The sequence below is a fragment of the Crocodylus porosus genome, unplaced genomic scaffold (assembly GCF_001723895.1).
Source record: "Crocodylus porosus isolate Cpor-Errol unplaced genomic scaffold, CroPor_comp1, whole genome shotgun sequence".
Lineage (NCBI taxonomy): Eukaryota > Metazoa > Chordata > Crocodylia > Crocodylidae > Crocodylus > Crocodylus porosus.
The window spans coordinates 82,602,182-82,627,179 of NW_017728906.1; the positions used below are offsets into that span (position 1 = coordinate 82,602,182).

General features: G+C 41.7%; 1 protein-coding gene across 1 annotated transcript in view; it reads left to right on the top strand.

Annotated features, from left to right (window-relative positions):
• The first annotated feature begins 5,165 nt into the window (after window positions 1-5,165).
• Window positions 5,166-24,998, top strand: part of GABRB3 (gamma-aminobutyric acid type A receptor beta3 subunit) — a 63,385-nt gene continuing 43,552 nt past the window's right edge. The window contains exons 1-3 of the mRNA XM_019529444.1: window positions 5,166-5,389; window positions 17,320-17,402; window positions 18,706-18,843. Coding sequence (XP_019384989.1) covers window positions 5,184-5,389; window positions 17,320-17,402; window positions 18,706-18,843 — 427 coding nt within the window. The 5' untranslated portion in view covers window positions 5,166-5,183. The remainder of the gene's footprint in view (window positions 5,390-17,319; window positions 17,403-18,705; window positions 18,844-24,998) is intronic.

Genomic DNA, 24,998 nt, shown 5'->3' on the forward strand with positions numbered 1-24,998 from the left:
GAAATCAAGTGTTTTCTGTGAAAAATAGCAAGCAAGTGCCATGATTTTGTTGGGTTTGGGGGGGAAAGAAGTACTTTGTGGTTCCAGGCTGAAAAGGTAGGAAGCCTTCCCACCCTAGAGCAAATTATGGCAAGTCCTACCAGAGCTTTTGAATACAAGGTTGGGGTCCTGTGATCAACACAGGACTGCCAGGCTTCTGGTGCCAGCTGGCACTGCCTGCAGGGCTCTCCCTAGTGCAGCCCCTCAGCAGCTGCTTTTAGAACCCAGGCCCTCTCACAGGAAGGCAATCACCACCCCCACCCCACACACACACAGTCTGTACCAGTCTAACCCAGGAAGTAAAACTAGACTGCACAAACACCCAGGCAGCTCCAGTTTCTTGGACAGGTTTCCCAGCATCTACTCTCTGCCACTGTGTGATATGGGCCTATTCGATGTGCCAAGGAAGATCGCGAGCCAAGACAACCAAAGAAACTATAAGCCTCCCATAATAAGGGAAGCTGCTACAAACATATCAACTAAAAACTTGGGACACAAATAAAACAAGGAAGAGAGTGAGGGTCACAGGTTAATAACAAAGGATGCAGATGGGGACAGGAAGCAGAGCATACCAGCCAAAGCCCACTGCCCCTGCCTGTTCATGCCACCCAGTGATATTCTGCCTGAAGACATCTAGAGGAAAACTCACCTGGGTTCTCTGTATCCAGAGCCTTCTTCCTGAAAGATGGACCCAGGGTCTGCCTGAGCCAATGGCAGTTCTTATGCCTGCAAATGCCAAGCATAGGTCTTCCAAAGCCCAATGTAGAAGTTGGGAGGGCTTCTACATACCCATAGAGTTGGGGGTGAGGGGGGTTCTCTGTAGGGTTGCCAACTCTGAATCTATTCTGGGAGGTCTCCAGAAAGCCAATGTGCCTGCGCCACACAATATTAATGTGCCCACATTCTTGCGTATATCAGTTATGGATTACAGTGTGTAGCTTTACTTCAGGAAGGCAAATGTATATTATTATTACATTTTAAAAGCCATCTGTATAAATCAGATTCAACATTTAATATTTATTTTAATGAATGCCCTATCATTTATGTCCCAGGTAACTCTCAGCAGTATCTTGGAGATTTATATCTAATTCCTGGAGCCTCCAGGGAAATCCTGGAGGGTTGGTAACCTTAGTTCTCTGTAGTGTTGACCATGGGCAGCCAGCAGCAAGATCCAAACCTCTGTAAACCAAACTGCTGCTTACACATCAGAGGGGAGATCAGGGCTCACAGACAGCCTGGGGCAGAACAGGCTAAAGCAGATGTTACTTTAAATTTCAGTTGCCAAATCACGAGCAAGACCTTATAAAGGGGGATAAGGCAAAATGCCATGTTTATTGATTACATGAATTAGACATAGAGGTTTGGACACACCACTCATATAGACATACAAATCATCATGCACAGAACTCACACACAGACACACACAAACACAAAACAACCATTTCGTTCAAAGATTATAGTTACCAGCAGCAGTTGTTCAATAATAGCACTGGGTGGCCAGCCAGGCCTTATTGAGAGAAGATGCAGATAGCAGGTAGGAGCGGGATGACACTCCACGCTCAGACAAAACAGCAGTTGAGAGACAGACTCACCCAACTTGCATTTCTGAAGTCTTTTTTTATAGGGATTGGCATCCTTTGTTTCAACACTTTGGGGTTTTTCCATACCCAGCTTCTGTTTTTGCGGTTGTTCTTCATTTGTCTTCAGCTTATCTCAGCCCAAGGTCAGTTTGGTCATCAAAGTTGGTATCTCAGCCTTGGAGTGTCCTTGCTGCCCATCTGGCAGGATGGGTGCATTCTTCCTCCTTGTTATCTTGTTTGTGCCCTAGGCCTAAAAGGGATTCTTCAGCCATTCATTAATTAGTTTACTGACTGGTAACTTACATTTGGTGTCTTGTTGCTTACATAAACAGTTAATCTTTTCAGTTCAACCTTTTCTCCCATCTCTATGCCATTCTCTCACCATTCACCCTTTCATATACAGTCATTCAAAAAAGGGCATACAGAGTTCATTCACTTATGTCAAGCAAAAGAACAGAAAATGGAGTTTTCAAGTTACTTACAGGACAAAACTAACATGCTTACATTTCACTACTATTACACTTTATGTTAACATCAGCTACGTTACTTCAGTTCATGCTGCTCAAGAGCAGGATGGTGCATGGTCCTGCTCTTGATGGCTAGAAAATAATATTTAGAGGTTTTCTTTTGGGAATTGGTTTGTAGGTGAAGTAGATATGGTCCAGGGGAATGGCAAGGGTTAATTGGTTTCTAAAAACATGAAGCCAGCAGACACACAGGATGGGAAATTGAAGACATGTACCACACTGTTCCATAACATAAACGGTGTATCCAAAAAGAGATAAGGAACTCTGCAGCATTGGCACCAGGTCACAGTTCCCAACTGCAGAGGCCTTGGGATTTCTGGCTTTGGACAGAACAAATTAGGAGACTGGTAAATAACCAAATTAAGCTGCGTGCATGTGATGGGTTTGGGGAACAAAGTAATATGCTGACAGGACAGAATATGCCCAGTATGATGACCACAGGGAAACCAATCAACAATGCCCAGGAATTAAGAGTCATAAGAGGGGAGAAAGAATACAAAAGGAGGGACTTCAGATCAGCAAAGGGTCCCTGAGAGGGGAACTTGAGGCCCCCATGGACAGAGGGCTCACCACCAGTCCGTCTCACCCATCTGACTGATAGGCGGTGGGCCTCAGCTCTTGACATCTAACGTTCAAGAGAGAACCACAGGGTGAAGTGCATGTACTGGCCAGATATAACTACCTTCTGTTACAATCCTAGGACTGGTAGATATAGAATTGGGGTGGTTATTTTTTTTTTGCCTTTCCTGCATTATTCTTATCTGCTATCACTATGTATCAATAAAATTTGCCTGTTATCAAATGGAGAAGTCATGGTCTGTCTGAGGTTTTGGGTCCACCTGGAACAAGAAGAATTAATATCATTAAGGTATCTGAGTCATAAAACCAGTGCCAACACTCTATCCTGCCACTTCCTTCCAAGAAATCATCTTGAGCCATGCAACACACTCCCACTCTGAGCCTCCCTTGTTTGCAGCACTTCAGCTTGAGCTGTAAAGGATGGGGAGCTAGAGCCATCCCTGGTCCCTGCCAGGCCAGGGGCACAGCTGGAGCCCCTCCCACTCCACCCCTAGGGCTGGTTTGGAGATTGGGAGCTCATCAAGGTGAGGAAGGGGCCACTGCCCTTACCTAGCAGGACATACAGTGCCAGCAGCAACAGCTCTGCAGGGAGCACAGCCTGCTGTGCCTCGTGTCCACTAGTCCCTGTCGCAGCCTCTCCTCTCTGGGTGCTTTCATTGCTGCCACCCTGAGCTCCAAGCTCCCAGCCCAGAAGAGGAGAACCTAGCCCTGCTTCCAGTCCCCCTGCCTCCAGTTGCCCTCCTCTCATTCCTCCCAGCCCCAAGCAGCTCATTGCAGGCTGGAAATCTGCAAGCCTGCAAAGAGAAACTCATGTTTTCCTGCTTCAAAAGGGAAAATCTATGTTTTTTTCCTTCAATGAAAGAAAATCCACATTTTTCTGCATTTTCTGCAGAAAATGGAAAACCCAGATCCCTGTTTATGAGATAGGTAACAATCCCACAAACTTCCTTCGTTTCCCTCTTAATACAAAGCAAGCACACAATTTACAGAGGTAATTTATGGAAGAAAAGAGATGGCAAGATAAAAAGTTCTAACGAAGCTCACATACATTTTGGGCTTGCCAATACTGCCTCCGTAGCAAACCCAAGAGCACTGCTATGAAGTATACTCCACCCTCTCAGACCCTCTCTGTGTGGGCCAAACACTGGACATGGCCATCCTGAGGATACACCAATAATAATATCTGAGAAATAACAGATCTGGCCCACTGTAAAGCAACTATATTATAGGGGTGTGCAAAACTTCGGTCCATGATTTGCTTCAGAGAAGATTTGGCCCAATTTGGAGGCCAAATCATTGAATCCGAGCCTCCAAATTGATTTGGAAAAGATTCTGAGATTCAGAGATTTGGAAGGCAGTCTGTCAGGGGAACAGAAACTGAGAAGAGGGAGGGGGAGCAGGGGGCGAGAGACCAACATCTGTAGCTGGCCAGTGACTGTGATCTTTCCCTGAGTCCCCTTCCAATCACAGTGCTCTGGGTGAGGGACTTAGAAACAGCATATAAGCCTCTGTCTGCAGGCTTTCTGTGCCTTTTGTGAGCTGTTTCTGCCTGAGTAACAGCATCTGAAAGGTACTGGACTGGCTTGGCTTCCTACCTAGTAAGTCTCCTGCTACTTTCTGTTCTTGGAAAGGATTGGATATAGCTTACTAACTAGAATCCCTCTACTTATCCCTATGCAGCCCATTTTTTCCAATTTATATTTGTTCTTGTTTGTTTTTTTCCCCACACTTCTTAAAAAGAAAGCTGAGTTTTCCCTGGAAGTGAAACCCCTGCACCTATCTGCTTGAAACTTGGCAGGCCCCATGCCCTCAAAAGGGGCTACCATCCCTGCTGTTTTCATTCAAATCTGCCTGACGTGAGTTTAGCTTTCAGCTGTTTGAGGTAAAGTTTCCCAGAAACCCCATCATATAGCTCCTTGAAATTTGGCATGCTTCATGCCCCCAGAGTGAGCTACCATCCCTTCAATTTTTATCTGAATCAGCCAAAAAATGACAACGTTATAGGTATTTCAGTGATTCCTATTATAGTCTATGGCTGCATTTCCAAATCTCTCTGAATCAGCACTGAATTTTATGAAGCTGATTCAGCCAAACTGATTTGGGACTGTGATCCAAATCTCCAAATCAAATCATGGTCCTCCAAATCAGCTGAATCTGAATCAAATATTTCCCTATTCGCAGAGGCCTACTATATTGCCACTATTGAATTTTATAACATTATTTAAAGATTTCTTGTTCGAGTTGTTTTATTCTGATGTTAATTTAAATTTCAAAATTCACTAAAAATGAGAACAGGGTGTAATAATGATGTTACTTTAGTACTGTTTAAATATTTTTTATACGAGTGCATCTATCAATGAAACATAGTATATTTGTTTCCTCATAAGATAATTATTGATCTGATCCAGCCCTGATTGTGATATTTTTCTTTTCCCTTCACCAGGATTACACCTTAACTATGTATTTTCAACAATATTGGAGAGATAAGAGACTAGCTTATGCTGGAATACCTCTCAATCTTACCCTTGATAATAGAGTGGCTGATCAACTCTGGGTGCCTGACACTTACTTTTTAAATGACAAGAAGTCATTTGTGCATGGAGTTACAGTGAAAAATCGAATGATCCGCCTTCATCCAGATGGAACAGTGCTTTATGGCCTCAGGTCTGTACTTTATGATAAAGATTTCATAAGCATTGTTTTGTATTGTTGCTATTTATTTCTTGGTACAAGGTTATTACAAACTCTGTGTAGCATATTATGCAACCTTCAGTTTCAATCAGAAAGATGCCTGTAGAAAATAAATGACACACTCAATGTTTCTTAATTTTGCCAGGAGTGTCTTCAGTCAGCTCGTATCTGTTTATGTCTAGTAACCATATCTGGAAAGGCCTGTGGTTACAGACATTAATTGCAAACTTGAACATCCATTTAAAAAACATGGACAGGGAGGTGTTATCTCCTCTGTTGATATCCAGGACTCTGTAACAGGAAAAAAAAAATCCTGGAACACTAGAACCAAATGCACTTAAAACATAAATGCATACATCTTCTAGTTTTTTTCTAGGAGGACCCAATGCTGAGCTCTACTGAGACCACTTTAATTTTTACTCTGAAAGTGTAAATGGCCCTTAAAATACACTGCTTTCTATACACTTTATAGCTTTGCTGGAATAGCTATGTCAATTAGGAGTATGAAGAAACCCCCTTAACAGACTAAATTAGGCACTGTTATAGTGGTAAAAAATGTGCTTTTCCTAGTACACCTTATTCTGTTCAGGCTGCTTCAGCAAAAAACAGTATTGCTAGTAGGAACTGAATCTACTCTATGAGACATTCCCACTAGTTCTACCAGCACAGCCACATCAATGAAAAAATTTAAGGGTAAAAAAGATTCAAGCCCCTGTGTATTGTTAGATCAGTGTAAAGGGGTCTAAGCACAAATTAGAATCAAACCCAAACGATTTAAGAGAAATTTAAGAGAAAGTAGAATTCTTTTTAGAAACTGGAATGGGATGGAGTCAAGTCAAGTCAGTCCTGAGGCCTCTGTGACTATTGGAGCACCTTAGGTGCTATTAAAACCCTCCTAGGTTAGTTGAGTTGCTTTGCATCATTGGTGATTCTTCGGGCAGAGTGACCTGCTGACACTCATCTCCTGTGCAGGTATGGATGGCCATTGGCGCACAAGGACCTCATCCACCCTTTGACAGGTCCTGTTTTCAGCCCCGCTGGGTATCCACATACCCTCCTCTGGGCTAGCCCAGGTAGGGGCACCAGTTTAGTTGCTCACAGCCCAACTATGGAACCAGGCTGTACCGGTTAACATGGTACCAGAAAGCAGATTAAGACAGTCCTGGCTTAAGAGGCCAGGCCTGACCACAAACAGGATGGAGATAGGGTATATTTCCAGCATCGCCATTTGACTACGATACTCTCTCTCCTGTTTTTATCAGGAGTTTCAGTTTCACTTGACATGGCCTTGACTCCTCACTCCCCTATGATCTATTACATTTTGTGTATTAATTATGATTGACTGAGTCTTTTTTGGATAAAAATAGGAAGACTCAAACTTTTATGAAGGGCTTGAAGAAACTGAGTACATGAATGTTTAGAAAATGATTGTGGTGCAACTGGGTTTGATAAAAGAAGTATTTTGCTTTCATTTAGCTTTGCATGCCAGAAATCAGTGTTTCCACTTTTGATACCTGGCACCCACTTTTTTCTGTATTAAAAATGCTGGCACATTTCACTCTTACACCCAAAAAGGTATATACATACGTATTTCAAAACTTATATTCCATTCCCCTGCCAGAGGAAATCATACCAGTGCTGAAATCTACTGTAAAAAATAACACTAAATACATCTTTCTTTAAGCAAAGATTAGTCTCTGTGGGCATTTTTACACATGTATGCATCAGAGCACTAGGCACTTTGAAAAGCTCCCAGCGCTGCAGTGCATGCAGTTGTATAAGCAGCGAAATGCACATCAGTGCTGAGAAAATAGCGGCAGGGTGCTTTTGAACTAAAACACCTCAGAGGTGCTTTAGTTCAAAATCTCACCACCACCATTTTCTGTGTGCTAATGCGCATTTCAACACTTATACAACTGCACGTGGCACAATGCCAGTCACCATAGCTTACACATGGAGCAGACTCAATTAAGCAGTGGATCTCTAGTGCATCACTAGAAAAAAATATGTGTATAAATGCCCTGTACGAGTGGTTCTCAGCCTTTTTTAGCATCGGGGCCACTGCTCCATAACTTTTCTGAATCTCACAGTATCCCAGTTAAAAACACAGAGATCTAAATTCAGAAAAGATACGGAGGAAGGCTTTGAGGCTAAAAAGAGTTGAAAATCACTGAAATAACTGGTGCCACTTAAGGGCATCTGGGGCAGGTCCTCACACTGCTGTGCCCTGTTCTTTCTACTGTCTGACCCTTCCCAACCCCCGGTCTTTACCTCAGGGGGGAAGGGCAGCCCCCTGCAGGATTTCACACATGGGTGACCAGCCCTACAGCTCCTTCTGTCGTGGGATCAGCACAAGGGCTTTCTGGACTAGGGAAGGGCAGAAAAAGGCAGCAGAAGTGGTAACAGTCCCCAGAGGCACCGCTGGCCTAGACAAGGGAGGAGAGCATTTACCCACAGGGCAGTCATGCAGTAAACTTCCGTCCCTCTCACAGCACGCTAGTGTGTCACAGCCACCCTCTGGGAATCACTACCATATAACGTATTGAAAATGGCAAGATGTTTTGGTGGTCTTCCTATTAGAATTTCAATATCTACAAAAACCTTAGACAATATATGTTTTTACATTACTTCCAAATATGAGCCAATTAGCTAACTGGCACTCCCAGCTTTAGAGGCACACTGAAGTCAAGGGCTCTGATCAGCTTCTGAGGTTGGGAGTGCCAATCATCGGACTGGAGCTCCCAGCCTTGGGAGTGCACCAGAGTTAAGGGCCCTGATGCACTACCAAAGCCAGAAGTGATTGTCCTGGCCACACATTTAATTTAACGCATGATGGAAATCAGCCACAAAGTTATTATGCATATTTTGAGGAATAACTTTGTGATTTACTGCCTGTATTATTGCATCACTAATGGCATAAATGTGTGGCCAGGTAACTATTTAAGATATGATTAAACTGGTTGAGCATGTCCTAAATGTAATGTCTGCAAGGGCCTCACTCTCTATTTCCTTCATACCAAATATAGACAGCACTAGAGCCCAGCTTTTGCAGTATATCTGAGCTTTCAAATAACTGGATGAAGTTAAACTTTACCTGGAGCTGATAAAAAGGGAGTAATATTTGAAGCCTTGACACTGATGATCAAAGGAAGGCATGTCTACATGTGCATTTATTCAGCTTAAAGTTACTGTGCAGTAAGTGAGAATAGGCTGGCATCTACATGTATGGGTGTTAAAGCACATTAATGCTGTGTGGACTGACTTGGGAATAAAGCTAGTCCCGAGTCAGTCCACCCACACAGTGTTACTGTACAATAAGGTATCTACACATGCATTACTGTGTAGTAACTAATCCGGCATAAATTTGAAACCTGCATGTCGCTGGGCACTTGTGTGCCCTGCTCTTAATGAAGGATAGGTACTTAAGGGGGAAGGAGTGTAGTGGAGCACTAGGGTGCTCGCTACTAGTAATGGCGATGCGGGCTTAGCTGTCTGTCAACAGGGCAGCACAACTGGCGGTTGCCAGGGCGATGGATTGGGTCAGCTGACCAGGAGGGGGCAGGGCTTGGCCTTTATAACCAGACAGGCCAAGACCAGACTTAGTTCCCCTCTGGCAGCCCAAGGAGCAGGAGCTCTGCTGCTGCCGAGCCGAGCCGAGCCGACCCAACCCAACCCAACCCGACCCGACCCGACCTTACCAGAGTTAAGCAAAGCAGCCAGAGCGCTCCAGCATTCATATAATGATGAGAGAGGGTGAAGAGAACCCTGGCAGAGAAGTGAGGGAGCGCCTAGGTGGCGTGTAGTTTAGGTTATAGCCGGGCGGCTTCTTTTGGGTTGTAGCTGGTTGGCACCGGGCTTTATGTTGCTAATTTGTTATCATTACACCGGAGGACCGGGTGAGGCTGTAGGGGAAGGAGGAGGCCTCATTAGGGGCTCCCCAGTAAGGTGGGGGTGCTCCCAGCACAGTAAAGAGCTCTGCATTTCGGGGTGGCCCGACCCCAACCCCAGTGGGGGTGACTATCGGGATAATTAGCACAGTAGAGAGTGTTGCATTTCAGGGTGGCCCGACCCCAACCCCAGCAGGGGTGGCTATTGGGATAATTAGCGCGGTAGAGAGCGCTGTGTTTTGGGGTGTCCCAACCCCAGTGGGGGTGACTATTGGGATAATTAGTGTAGTAGAGAGCGCTGCGTGTGGGGGTGTCCTGACCCCAACCCCAGTGGGGGTGACTATCGGGATGATTAGCGTGGTAGAGAGCGCTGCGTGTGGGAGATGTCCCGACCCCAACCCCAGTGCGGGTGGCTAGCGGGATAATTTCAGGGGAGCTATCCAAGAGTGTGGGGGTTCCTGGAGATCCCAGCCCTGTGGGGCAGTATTTTACAAGGCCCCAGTGCGGGCGAGTAGTGCAAGGAGTGCAGGACACGCCCCAGAGGGGGTACGAGACCCCAGTGAGGGGAACTTACTGCGGGAGGCGGGTGACGAAACCCCAGCAGGGTAGCACCCCGTGGGGAAGCATGCGGTGACCGCAGAGAAGCCCACTCGGGGCGAAAACGTGGGGAGCATGGAGGCAAACACTACGGGGGGAGGGGACCCGCGGTGACCATGGTGAGACAGACCCTAGTGGGGAACTACCTATCTGGGAGAAGCCACAGCCGGGGCAAACTTATTGAGAAGCCCAGCAGGGTGAGTGTATAGACAAGCCCAGAGGGGCGAGCTTAGCAAGAAACTTAAAGGAGCAAGCATAGTGAGCTGGCCTGAGTGGGCTAGCGAATACAAGGGAACCGGTAAGAGGGCACCAGTTGCATGACAAACTCGGGAGCGCCAGTAAGGGCACTGGTTGCATGACAAACCCAGGGGCATTAGCCAGGACGCCGGTTGAGTGACAAGGCCAGAGTGCCTATGGGAGGTGCCAGTTGCGTGGCAAGCCCAAGAGTGCCAGTCAGGGCGCAGAGAGTAAACTGACCAGTCAACGTCCGGCACATCTGCGAGGCTTGGGGCATGCTAAAGGGGAGGTTGGAGGCACGCGTAGCCCATAAGGCTGGGGCGCACCGGGTCACCCCTCATAGGATAGGGGCCAGGACGAATAGAGCACCGTGTTATAGGGAACAGTAAGGCAGTCTCCCTTAAAAGATATATAACACCAAGAGGTGGCGGGCGAGACTGAGGGTGCTAAACAGTTAACTTGGCACGGTAGGGGGTGCTTGGGAGATCACGGCCGCTCCTAGGGCCCGCTCCGTGATGCTGCATAATACAGGTATCAAATTTACACCCAATTTTGTGTAAGTTACCATATTTACTGCGCAGTACAGGTATACATGTATAGATGTGCACCCATTCTGCACAGTGATTTCAGTTACTGAACAATAAATGTGCATGTGTGGACATACCTGTAATCTATTTTTCAGGTGCTAAGGCAATATGCAGACAGTTGGTTCTTCTAGGTTCTTTGCTGCTTGTAATTATTCAAATAATATCAGTAGTAAAAACACATTTCTTCTAAATGTCTTCAACCTCTCAGGTGTCTATGCCTTTTCCTGTTGAATAAGAGCCTATGGGGAAACTGGAGATGTTACAGTAGGTAGTGCTCCATTTTTTGAGCAACTCCAGTTCTCAAAAATGTGTAACTGAAGTGATACACATGCCCCACTCACTCATTGTTCCCTACTTGACATGACTGAATGGTAATTTTTAAAGTGATTGAGCCTTGGTTATCTCAGATTTCTCTGCTGTCTCAAAGACAGTGATTTGCCACAAACACCATGGTTCATAAAGAATGATGTATTTAATAATTCCAAGAATGAGAGAGGAACTTGTCAGAACCTGGCCTGTGGTTTTGAAAGTTCCTTCTATCACATATCATATTGATGACAGATCTCATTATGTGCTAATGAGGTAAAATATTTGTGTCTATGCAACATTTCCTCAATAATAATGCAGAACAAACCAAATCAAAACAAAAGGCTTTTAGAAAGAGGGGATGGAAAATATGGTCTATTTGATTGTTTGCATGCATACCATAAACAGAATCAGTTTGCCCAAGATGTCATAAGAATGAATGTTATAAACACACAGAAAGAAGAACATTTTTGTGAGTCTCTACCATGATTATTGTAGTTTAATAAGGCACTCAGTCTTGAATGTAACTCTTAATATCAAGCTAGAAAGAGCACTGAAATAACCAATAGCTCCCTCACAGAGAATATTACACAATTTAGATTAATCTCTTTGGGCAGGAACCATTTGATTATCTTGTATCTGTATTATGACTCCTGGCACGATAAAATTGAGATCCCTAGGTAACAATTTAATATAATAATAAAGTTCAGGAAGAAGTAGCAAGTAAAAAGCTGGATAAGGGGACCTTATGCAAGTGCACATCTTTCTTTTCTGTGTTGCATTCATCTAAAATTATATGAATTTGTGTTCGGCCTGATGTTTATTTGACTCTTTTAACAGTTTCTATGTCAGTGCTCTGATACTAGGTTATGGGAGCCTTAGCATCTTACTGTGCCAGGCAGTATCTCGTCCATAACAAAATTAATAAAAATGTTTCTTTGTGAGAGCAATATGAGCTTGAAGGAAAGGTTCTGAAAAATACATTCAAGTCATCCAATCCAGTTCTTATTTACTGGTCATAATAAGGTCCAAGACATACGACCCTTGGTTGTAAACTCAACTCTTTGTTCAGAAAGCTATCCTCTGCATACCTAAGAAGTTACTTGGGTATAGGTTGTATCCATGTTGGTCTAAGGACATAGGTAGACAAGGTTCTTTGGGTGAATCTGGTATCTTTTATTAGACCAACTTAAATAGTTGGGAAAAAATGTTCTTAGCAAGCTTTTGGGTTTAAAAAGCCCTCATCAGGCTGAGGAAGCATCTGCAGATGAGAAAGCACACATCAACTGCAGATGCATCCTCAGCCTGATGAGAGGTTTTTAAACCTGAAAGCTTGCTAAGAAAATTTTTCCAACTATTTAAATTGGTCCAATCAAAGATATCAGATTCACCCAAAGAACCTTGTCTGCGTAACAAGTTACTAGACATTTTATCCAACAGATATAATGGAATTTAAAATCCCCCATTAGTACAATTGTGTAATAAGTATTTTGTTACCTCTGGGCTTATACTGGAGTTTATTCCCTAAAAAGTCATACAGCAAACGTTGAAGGCAAATACATGTTTGAAAGATTCATATTTTATAGCAAATATGCCAGATAGATATATCTTTTATAAATGTAGATTCTGTCTACTTGGCATCTGACAATAGTTAAACACTCTGATACATAATGAGCTGTTATACTTGCAACTGCTTTTGCATGAATTTATCTGCCACTGTAGAATCCTTAACTAAATGAGCCCCCATTCAGTATAGCAAATCTTGTCCAGATTTTTTAAAATTAATGATATTCATCTCATTAAAAGATGAAAGAGTACTGAATTGTTTGGATCCTTGATTTGTATCACAACAACCAATTGAATTGTGTGCATGTTAATCTCACGTTATAACAAATGTGGTTTTGTAAAGCTGATAGTTTGCCATTTAGAACATTCATACAATGATCATCTATCAAAGGTGGCGTTTGTTTATTATTTTTTCCTCTGTGCCTGATTGGTGGTAGTTTTATGTGCCAAGTCAGAGCTGTTAATAGTTATACTGGAGAGAGATTAGTCTTTATAATTAGTAGATCTAAATCTAGCACCTTGCCTGAGGAGACAGCAAAGCATTGGGCAGATGCTCAATGGAGAGAAATCCTTCCCCTAAACCACAGAACAACTGGGGGAACTACTGTCTATAAGCTACTCCTGCCACTGAGACACATGTTAAGAATAAAAGCAGAGCATCTGCCATGACAGGCATGCCATTGGGCAGTTGGAAGTAAAATGGGCCAACCAAAGGAATTCCTCCAGGAAATGGTATTTTGTAATTTAAAACTTTTGGATACTAACAACATAGAATATGTTCAAAGACCAGGAAAGCAGAGCATTGTTACTTCCATGAGCTATATTTGGCCATGTGGGAGGATTCAGATTCTACTTTGCCTTTTCCTTAGCCTCCCCTTATAAATGTAAAAATGGGAATATCTGAATAGGAGCAGATCCACTGGCTATACCTGCACCAGGCCCACCCACTGCCAGTTGCCTGTATCCTCCCCACACATTAGTTTCCTTTAGTGTGATAGTATTGCCCCAGATGTCTGCTAAAAAAACTCTTCACTGTCAGTGAAGAGATTTGGCCATTAGAAATTCAGTTCTAATTATGCCCCAGCTAGTACCATTTACAAGAAAAATGCAATCTGTTTGAAATACCCAGTATGTTCAAAAGTAACCATTTTTTCTTCTAAATCTGGAAGGAACAGATAGCACATTTATAATAAAATAGAAAAATTACTGAAGCTTCAGCCTTGTTTGTTTGTCATGTGTTACCTCAATATAGGCTTAAGTAGAAACTCCACAATAAATTACATTGGCTTTGGCAGGAGATAGTAATAATGATTACCTTTTTTTTAAACTTTGGATTGCCATTTTGAAATTTCCAAGAGTGGGGAAACTAAGATGAAATGACATGTTACACTTAGACCATACTATATCTGTGAAATCTTCAAGTGGTATTAAAATTAGAACATCTGAGCAGTCACACATTAAGAGTTAATACCATTTCTTGCTTGCCCAGCTCTGACTTGCTACTAGATGGCTGGTAAGCAGGGGCATGGCTAGGATCCAGGACACCTGAGCTGTATTTTGCTCTGGGGAGGAGGGGAGGGGGGTAGAAGGGAGGGAAGATGCAGTGATGGGAGCAAAGAGCTTGGAGTTAGAAAAGCATGGGGCATGGGGCTGTGGTGTCCCTCCACAGGCCTCCATGTTCCCATCCTGGAGCAGTGGGGTGATAGGGGAGGCTCTGCTGCAGGGAGCTCTCCATTGACCCCTGCTGACTGCTCTCCCCCAAAATCATCTCAGCCACTCAATCCTTCTTCAGAGAGGCTTCACCTTTTGCCTGGATCCCAGCAAAAGCCATGGAAAAGTTCAGTTGACCTCAGTTACTAGAAGTTAATTGAAATTTTCCTGTGCTGTCTGACCCATTTCACTCAAGTGCTGCCAGCTCTCCCATGGCCAGGTGGCTTAAGGTGGGGATGTGGCTTCCTTCCACATCCCCTGTTCCCATCCTGGGGTTGGAGGTGGGGAGAGGACTGTGCTCCCTGTATGAATTCCCTGAGATTTAGTGCAGTGAGAGCATGGAGCCCCTGAGAGTAGGAGAAGCATGCTACTGCGCTAAACCTTGGTGGCCCCACTTCCAAGAGTGTGGAAAGTTCATCCACAGAACAGGAGATGGTGGAACTCAGTGCAGTACATCCTGAGATGCTGAAAGACTACATATTACTCGTTTTACCTCTGTGGAGCAGACTGTAGTTACCCTAACATGATCAAGGTAGCACGGCCCAGAGTTAACCCTCCCCCGAAGCAGCATAACTTTTTGATGCTCAGAGAGCATTTTGCATGAAGTAATAAGCTTTAACATGGGGGACACTCACATTTTAAGTAGGGGTGTGCAAAGCGCGCCCTATTCAATTTGGATTCAGATCCAGCCCAAGTCAGGGACAGTGATTTGATTTGTTGATTCAGATCACTGTCCCTGATTCAATACTGCCAAATACAAATCTGAAGATTCGATGCTGATTCAGAGAATCAGCGATTTGAATATAGACACAGTTTTTAAAGTTTTTTCTACATACCTTGAGGTAGCAGGCATGGCTCATGACGCTGGGGCACATGAAGTGTCCCACAGGAGTACAGGGGGCCCCTCCATGTGCTTTGTGGTGAATCTGGAGGTGGACCAGAAGTACTTCTGGTCCACTTCTGGGTCTGCCGAGGAGCATGCCAGGGGACCCCCTGTGCCCTCCTGGCTCAGTGACTGGTCACAGGGGACCCCGGGTGCCCCCCAGACCCAAAAGGCACCAGTCACTGAGGGGGTGTTGGAGAGGCTGGCCGTGTGCTCCCACTTCTGGGTCTGCTACCAAGTTCACTGTGGACCCCCCTGCACTCCTGTGGGATGCTCCATGCACCCCAGCATCGCAGCACTCACGAGCCCCTGCTACCTAGAGATATGTAGAAAAAAACATTTAAAACTGTGTCTATGTCTGAATCTCTCCAAATCTCTCTAGAGGATTCTGATTCAATTTAGAGAGATTAAAGGGTCCTCTGATTCAATTTGTATTTGGAGATTTGGCCACCTAATCAAGCTGAATCTCTGCCGAATCCAATCTGGGTGACCGAAGCTTTGAACAGCCCTAATTTTAAGTACCCTTAGTATGGTCTAAGTGTAATGTGTAACTTTAACTGCTTTCTTGTGCCTTTGAAATTGTGGTCCTAAGCATCAGGCTATCTTGACAGGCTCGTGAGGGTTTTCAAGGCTGTTAAGGAAAAAATGTTTTTGGTTTTAGAATCTGTACCTTGGCAAACACAGAAGATAGTATAAGTATAAAGCTCACATGAAGCCAATATTAGTATGATGGATTTCCATAATTCTTGTTCATGATTTAGGCCTCAATTCAGCAGACCTTGAAGAATTTTTGAAGTCAAGCATGCGCTTAAATACTCTGCTGAATAAGAATCTAAATGGCAGTACTCATATATTAATACATTAATTTTAAAATTCTGTTCTAATGATGAAAGTCTTAATATAATTGATGTGACCTGTTTTTTACTGCATATACATATTTTATTATTTTAATCTTAAATTAATAGACAAACTCATCTGAATGTAGTGATCACTAATTAGATATTTGCTTAAAACTTATTAGAAAAATATTCTAACTTTAGGAATAAGAGAAAAGGTAGTATTACATTCAAATTAGGCTTCCTCATTTTGAATTCATTCTCTCATTCTTGCTATGCTTCACATTTCTTTGTTTAAAGGTCTTGATAAAGCTGCGTGGTATGTCAGTAAAAAAAGAAACTGGACAAAACTGTAACACAGTAAAGAAAAAAATCATCATTAGAGCAGGCTAACATTTTTCAGCTGAAACTTTACATAGGCAAAAAAGCAAGTCAGACTTGCCCATATTGATTCAAAATATTTTACTTGTCTTGGAAATAAAAAGCAAAAAAAGCCAAATTATTTCATTCTTGTTGAAATTTGGATTTTTATTTCATTTCAGAACATCCCTGTTTATTAAAAAAAAAAACCCTCTCAATATACTGAATATTAATTCACTTAAAACTTCAGTCCACTTGCAACAAAGAAGCAAACAAAAGATTTTTTTTTTCAACTTTTCAGTTCAACAAATCGGTTTTTATATTTCAGAAGTACTAACGCACCAAAATCTTTTGTTCACAGAGATCTGATCATCCTATTATTTGTAGAAAACTTTTACTGCTTTTCACTTTCTGATAGAAAGCCAGGTCCTTCAGTCCTGACAAATAAGAAGTGAGAGGTAGTCAGCCATGTTAATCTCAAATCAAGTAGAAGGTATGGTGGAGTTGCACCTTAGAGAGTAACTGAATCACAGATGCACAATCCTCTGTGAGCAATGGTTCACTTTATAAGATAGCTCTAGAAGCACATACAGCTTTATCACATAGCATTATATGACAGATTAAATTGTTGCTCATAAAACCTTATGCAACTCTGATTTTGGTTAGTCTACCAGGTCCAACACTACCCTGCCATCTGTCAAGCCTAACGAATGTTTGAATAGTATTTACATATGCAAATAAAACAATTGAACCCTAGAGGGATTACTCACAAGTAACCCAGAATGAGTGGTCCTGTTGAAGTTAATGTAACCGCTCACGTGAGAAAGTAGTGCTCAAAATAAAGCCTGCAGTGACAGGTTCAGAGATGTGGGTTTTTTCAATGTTCCCTCACTTTAAAAACAAGAATTGTTCTATTTGATTTTTGGCATTTCAGAATCACAACTACTGCTGCTTGTATGATGGACTTGAGAAGATACCCACTGGATGAACAGAACTGTACTCTGGAAATTGAAAGCTGTATGTATATAAATAAATGCAAGTCATGCCAAACAGTTTTTATTTACATAGTCTAACAGATATATGAATTTGTATCAATTCTTAAAAAAAATTAATTTTAATTTATTTACTTTTTGCCTCCTTTAAAATGTAAGGGAATTATTAATTTGAGATTTGCATGCAATGCTGATAAAAAATGGGGCTAGGAGACTGAATGAAGTAATTTATCACTCCAGCTTGATTAGCCAGAGCCAGTGACTGGATGCTTATCTATAACATGAGAGAATGGATGTTCATATTTTAATCAGATTCACTTTGAAGAGCACAAACACAAGAGAGAATTTTCCTTCAGTATGTTTTACTATGCATGAATGGTCTTGTTGCAGGACCCCCTGGGCTGTCAGATAGGCCCATTTATGATCTGGAATTCACTTCTACATAAAAACAGATTCTCTCTTCAACCTAGTCATTTCCTTTAACTGGAATATTCAGTTGCTTTATAATTGTAGTTCAAGATCCACTGCTCCATTTCTATGACATGATGGAAAATACTGGGAACATCTACATACATAAAATATCAGTACACGGTACCCTGAACTCCTTGTGTCATTTACACTTGCTCTCGCCCCTTCCCACTGGAGTTAATGGACATCAAAGAAAATTCCTGTCCAAAAGATATTAATTTGCACTGATGGACTATTCCATCTCTTACGATATTTAACAAAGCATCACTTGGTTTTGGTATTGGATAGCTAGCTGGGGTACAGGCAGCCCCCACAATGTAGCACCCGCATGCCCCAGCCAGCTCCAGTCACCATCTACATGTGTGTTTCAGTGCACATAACTACTGCACTGTAGAATAGTACTTGTCCATGACAGTACTATTTTGTGGCAGAGTTAATTAATTTACTGAGGAGCTTACTAGTCAACTCTGCAGTAAAGCACACATGTAGCTGCACCCATGATTTTTTACATTACAACCATCTGTAATAAGGTTCCTAGAATAGATTGTTAGAGGATAGACACTTCCTGATCATGCTGTTTCTTTTATTCTTGCCCTAGATTTCAGAAGAACTATTTGGAGAGAAAAAGAGTGGGGAGGCAACAATCTTTGTGACCCTGTAATAAAGACTTCCTTAACGACACACTCTCAAAATGATAACATATGAAAACCCCCAATATGGAATAAAATAACATCCAACAATTCAACTGCTATGCCCTAATTCTGTCTGCAAACTTTTTAAAAGATAAACCAGCTACCAGATGTTTAATGGTTAAAACATGGTGTGATTTTTCTTTCTTATATTTTCTGCCCTGTTTCCAGATGGCTATACCACAGATGACATTGAGTTTTACTGGAGAGGTGGAAATAATGCAGTCACTGGTGTAGAGAGAATTGAACTTCCTCAGTTCTCCATTGTAGAACACAGATTGGTGTCAAGGAATGTTGTCTTTGCCACAGGCAAGTGTTTTCATTTTTTGTTTGTCATGTGTACATACAGAGTTTACTTCCTTACATGTCAGTTATTATGCTAGTATTTTATATTACTATACAGTCATAGTGCTGCCAACTATACTTGCATTAAGAAAAATTGTTATCTGGTAAATGCAGTATGCAGTAACCCATGAAGCAGGACTACTTCTTACCAGAGACGTAGTTGATGACACTGGATTTGAATCCGGCACCTATACTTTTGTTCCAGGCAGGCACAACCCTCAGACCAAACACAACACCTGCTAGTCGATAATTGGCGAATTTATTGATACAGAGTAAAAACAAAAAAGCAACAATACAAACAAACAATTCTATATCTACCAATCCTAGGGCTGTCATCAGAGTCAAAGTACATCTGGTCAGGATACAGGCTCCACTCTGAGACTCTTTCTTTCGTGTCAGCAGTCTGGAGGTAGGATGTCGAGACCCACAGCCCCCCTCCAGTGGGGTGGATGAGAGGGGCTGCTGGTATGCCCTCAGGACCCTTCCCAGGGGACAGGGATCGGAATGAGGACCCTTCTCAGGGAGCAAAACGGAGAAGGACAGGGAGGCATGGGGCAAAGGAGGGGACAGACAAAAGGAGGGGCCCTTTGTTAATCCTGACTCTTCATCCATGGCTGTCTCTGGTTGGCTGTCTCTCTGTGGTCACATGTCCACATAGCCTTCCGGGCCTTCTCCTAATTTGGTCTGTTCCCCCAAGACCAGGACTCAGCCCCACTGCTTTCAGGGACCTTGTTTCTGGTGTCACTTATCTAGTGTTATGGGACAGTATGGTTACATACGTCTTTGCTTCCCAGGCTGTTTCCTAGACTCTGAGCTCTTGTTGGTCTTGTGCTAGACAGCCCGTCTGCCTTGAAGGCTGTGATCTTGTGTTATGGGATGCCCCCCTTCAATTTTCAGTCTGCGTCCATCATTGGCCACAGCTTTTTTACTCTATTACCTGGCCTCATTTCTGAAGCTTACTAAATAAGCCTAAAAATATAGAAATGTCTTTGATAGGTTCTATTGCAATTAACATTCATATGCCTATTGACCCTTCTTGGAGCCATGTCCTGTCCTAAACCAGCTCTGACTGGCATCATACCTCTAAAAGCAGTCTAAGCAACTTTTAGCCTAGTTCTTTTTAACCTTTCTTGAACTTTCTAAAACAGCTTTCACCTTTGACATTCTCTTGCCTGCTCATTTCCTTTTCCTCTTCTGCTCTTACATAAACTTTGGTCAAGCAAACAATATGCCATATTGCCATTAAACAGTTTAAGGCCTACTATAGTCTGCAGACTTACCCCTCCCCTTAATAGCGGCCTGATCTCTGGGAGGGATCCTAATACAGATCTTCAACATTAACAAAAGGTAGTTATAGATGTGACTAACTGCAGCATGTATTGAAGAGTGTAACTTTAGGCACCCACATGTGAATTTTGGCTGTATGACCTGCTTAAGACACACCGTGAGACACTGGCAAGACTAAGATGACAGCTGAGGAGCTCTAGATTGTTAGACCACAAAAGCATGCTGCCTATTGCACCTATTCTTTCAAAGCACTTTGACAAACTAAACATAGATGTTTACAGCAACCACTTCATATACTCTTTGCATGCAGCATCTGCTTCAAAGAACACAGCAACCCCACTGTATTTCAGAACAAAATATACATATTGCTGGGCATGTAATTGAAGGGAATTTGTTTGTCAAGCAGTTTCATGTCTCTTTTGCTTATAATTATGAAGAAAAAGCTTTTGTTTAAATGGAAAAAAGCAATTTCCCTAATCCTTCATCAGACATTTATGCACTTTTTCCTTTCCACAACCATATTTCCTGGCAGCGACTGTTTATCACACACATTTCTGCCTTTTGAAATATTTGCTTCATGTTACTGATGGAGAACATCTTTTTTTTTTGCTCATTATGGGAGACTTAGAGAGGATTTTAGGACAGTATAAAGCCAAGTTTTAGTCTGAATAAGTGAGAAATGCTTTTATGATGGAATCAGGAATAATGTAGAAAGAGAGAGACCTGTTAAACTTAGATAAATGAGAAATCCAAAGAAGTATGAGATAACAACCTCTAAGAGATTGCAGAGGAAATAAAAATAGGATTTGATATTTATATATCAGAATTATCATAGTTATTTCTAACAAAAATTTAGAAGAGAGTGCAAGGCTTAGAGATAAAGCTGAGACACTTTTAGTGGGCTAGTTACACCACTGTTATAGTCAGTTGTGAAGTGTTTTGTAACTTCTTAAGCACCTAATGCTTGCTACTGATGGAGACAGGACATAGAGCCTCAAGTTTAATCCAATGTGGCACTAGTATATTGCTATCCAAAGAAGTCATCATATGTCTTTCACAAAACTATCTTCATGCTTTCTACCACAAAAATCTCCAAACATGGAAAATCTCAACTGCATCATGCAAAAAGCCAATGTGCCATTTTTCAAATTCTTCCTCACAACCTACTTCTGTCATACAACCAGCTTATTAAGCCAGTAAGGGCTTATAGTTTATTGCTGTTGTTATTGTAGTTTTTGTTGTTCATGATTGTGGCTGCCCTCTAGAAGGTTTGGAGAAAATTCAAGATGTTTTACTTCTCTCTGGGCATGTCTACACATGATGTTATGTCACTGTAGCAATGAGCTATGGTGACGTAGCTTGGCACTATGGTGGCGTAACATTGACACGTACAAATAATGACTCCGATGCTACTGCTACTTGCTACAGTGCAGTAGGGTCAGAGACGACCTGTGCATGGCTGGACTGTGCAGTAATTGAGGTTATTTAGCACTTGCTAAAGCAAGTACTAAATGACTGTGCAGTAACAAATGCACAGTCAGGGGCATGTGTAGATGCACCCTCTGTAGACTCACCACATTTCCCTGGATAATGAGTCCCTCTGTTTTCTGTGGAAAGAAGGCTGGTGCAATTCATTTTTAGATTAGCCTTTCAGAGAGTCAAAGGCAGGTATTAGATAGTTCATTGAGAAGAATTCCTGTGTAGATAAGATTTAAATAGAGTAATAATTTGACAGATTATGGAAAAATAAAAGAACACTTCAGACACATTAAAAAGCTGTTGTATAACAGTCATTTTTAGATAAAATGAGTTATTCTTTCTGTGCTTCATGAAGAAGCAGTGCTGTATGTTCTTGTGCAAAATATTTTGAAGCTCTGTTTCCATAGTTACAACTAAGAGGCAAGGGCAACCAGGAAAAAGACATAGATAGTGGCTGATGTTTTGGTATTTGGATGACTCTGTCTATTGAAATGGATGGGAATTAGGCCTTCAGATCAGCTAGGCTGCTTGGAAAATCTCATCCCTGGCTTTCAGCTACTTTCTGGCTACCAAACTATTCAACTTTCACAGTACTCCTAATTCCAACTGTTGCTCACTCTATAATGTGGTTGCACACAATTTCTAGATGAGGATGTGACATTAAGATTAGTTGCTAGACAGTACTTTTTTAAAAAAAAGTCCAATTTAAATGTTATAGAAAAAAAGTATGGTTGTCATCAGAACTCTTGCCTTTATTCTTAAAATTAAAGTGTTCGTTCTTCATTTGGGAAAAGTGCAGAATCTCAGGAAAGTTTTTATTTTACAACCATGAGAGTTTTCTACTGCAAAGGACTAAACTTTTAAAGGGTCCTGCAAAAGAAATATATATTGCTGTCCAGATAAACTGTACAACAGAGGCTGTTCAGGAAAAGAAAAACATAACCCACTTTGACTGAAAACTTCATAGTAATCTCTAGTCAAATTATCTCCTTGTTTGAAAAAGGAAGGTACCCTTAATAGGTTTTGAAAATTAATTATTTGGCATGTTCTGAGAGATCAATCTTAAAGTACATTTCCAATTAGTTAAATAAATATCCCAGAAGAGCAGATTTAAATAAGAATTCTGTAACTGACCAACTCTGTTATCTTGGTTTCTACTTGGATAAAACAGCAAGAGACTAATTTAGCCTCGGAGCTAGGTATTTCAGCTCAGCTTGCTGGCTTTTAATGAAATTGAAACAGAAACAAGTAATTGCTTTTTACCAAGCAGTTAAATAAATGAAGTTTTTTTGTACTCAGATATTGATTAACTATTCATTTTCCTTTCAGCATTCTCAGTCATGTTGTTATCCCTATATAGTTAAGACCATATTCTTCCACTCCCTCTTCTGTACTGTACTCTTTAAATTATACCACTGATACTCTTTAAATTATACCACTGAAATCAACAGGTACTACTCAATGGAAAGAAAAGTACCTGAATCTGGCCCTTAGACAATATACTGTTCTCTAGGCCATTCTTTAGGGAAAGCAACAACAACAACAGCAGTAATGCAGTTTCAGTAAAATATTACTGTATTTATCTGCATACCACACTCACCTTTTTCCCAAAAATTAGTTGGGTGCATGTTTTAAGGGTGGGGGAGCAACATTTATGCCCAGATTGGAGCTTGGAGATTATTCTTTTCCTTCTCTTTTAACTGCTTGGAGGGAGGAGCAGAAGCCAAGAGAGTGGGGAGGTGCAGCAGTGTGCTTGCACCATTTGAGTCCTGTTCCACTCAAAGCTTAAAACTAGTTGTCTGGCAGCAGAAATGGCATTTCTATGCAGGCAGTAGTGATAGAGTCAGTTGACTTCATGACTTATTATAATTTACCGGATGTCTGGCAATTCTAATGGTTAAAAGCTCTTCACTCAACAGATGTCAACCATCTCCTCTTCTTAATGATCGTAATGTTCAACAACTAATCAAGCATGCTTTCTTTGATAACGTTGCTGTCTGCTAATTGTTCCTGTTCTCTACTCTCCTATTTCTTCACCTTGCTGACTATTTTGGTGCTTTCAAAATCTGTTATCCATCCCTAGAATCCAGTCTTCAGTAGCAGCTACAAGTTCAGCTTTTGGCTGGCAGTTCACTTTTAAAAGCATTAAAATTATAGCTTTTGCCTAAGCAGGAAACAGAGGGTGAGTGAGTTGAAAATTAATCTCTATCCCTGATATGTGCAGAAGGCAGGATAGATATAAACCTTTAAAAACTAATTAAATAAGGTATATATAGGCAGCACAAGCTTTTGTGAACCCAAGTTGACTTCATCTGGTGAAGTTCACAGCATCAACTGAAGTGAACATGGGTTCACAAAAGCTTGTGTTCTCTTTATATATCTTATTCAGTTGATCCCTAAAGGTGCATATCTACTCTGCCTTCTGACTGACTTCAGACTGACATGGCTAATTATGTCTCCCTGTTCTGTTTAGTCATAACTCTCCTTTTTTCTTCATCAAAAACAAAGTACATATGGTATGCTAAGAAATACGGTAAGAGCTAGACTTGCCAAGTAATTAAGCTATACTTGCCAAGGAATTAATTTCTAAATGTAGCACACCGTAATTAACAAAAGGTTATCCAGTGACAACTTTAATGCTAAGCAAGCAAGGAAATCAATCATCAGATATAAATGTCATTTGAATTCTCGTTCAATATACAAAAGTTTTGTCCATGCATCCTTGTTTACATAAGGAAGAAACCTCTTTTTCTAGAGACCTGCCATATAAAAAAACAAAAGTCAGCTCCCTTCCGAACAATCTTCCTTCTCATCCATACCTTATGGAGACCTGTGGACTGTACAGAGCAAGAGAATCAGAGAAGAAAAGCCCAGTTAATCACCTGTGAAAGTGATGAAGTAATATGGGCTAAGGTAACTTAGAACCTGGTAATTTCAGGGACAGACACTATTTAATGAATCTTAGAAAAGCTTGTAGAAGTGGTGTCTTCAGTTGGACAAAATACTTGTAAAAATTTTGATTAGTCTTAAAATAAAATGTCTACCATACAAACTCACACATTCATATATGCGTGCATGCACACACACACACAAATGATCTAAATATATATGTATAAAGTTTGAAATTTCCCTTTAATCGCAAATGCTGATACATTTGTATGCTGGAGAAACTAAAATATTGTGTTTCAGAAACCAAATAGGATTTCAAGACTCTATAGCCACTTAGTGAAATTGACATTTGTGTCAGTTTTGTTGCTAAGAGCAGCTGTGAAAATGACATGAACATCAATTTCCTGAAGCAGCCCTGGGTTAGGTGGACTGCCCTGCACATGTGGCTTTTGTGCAGCCTGCCC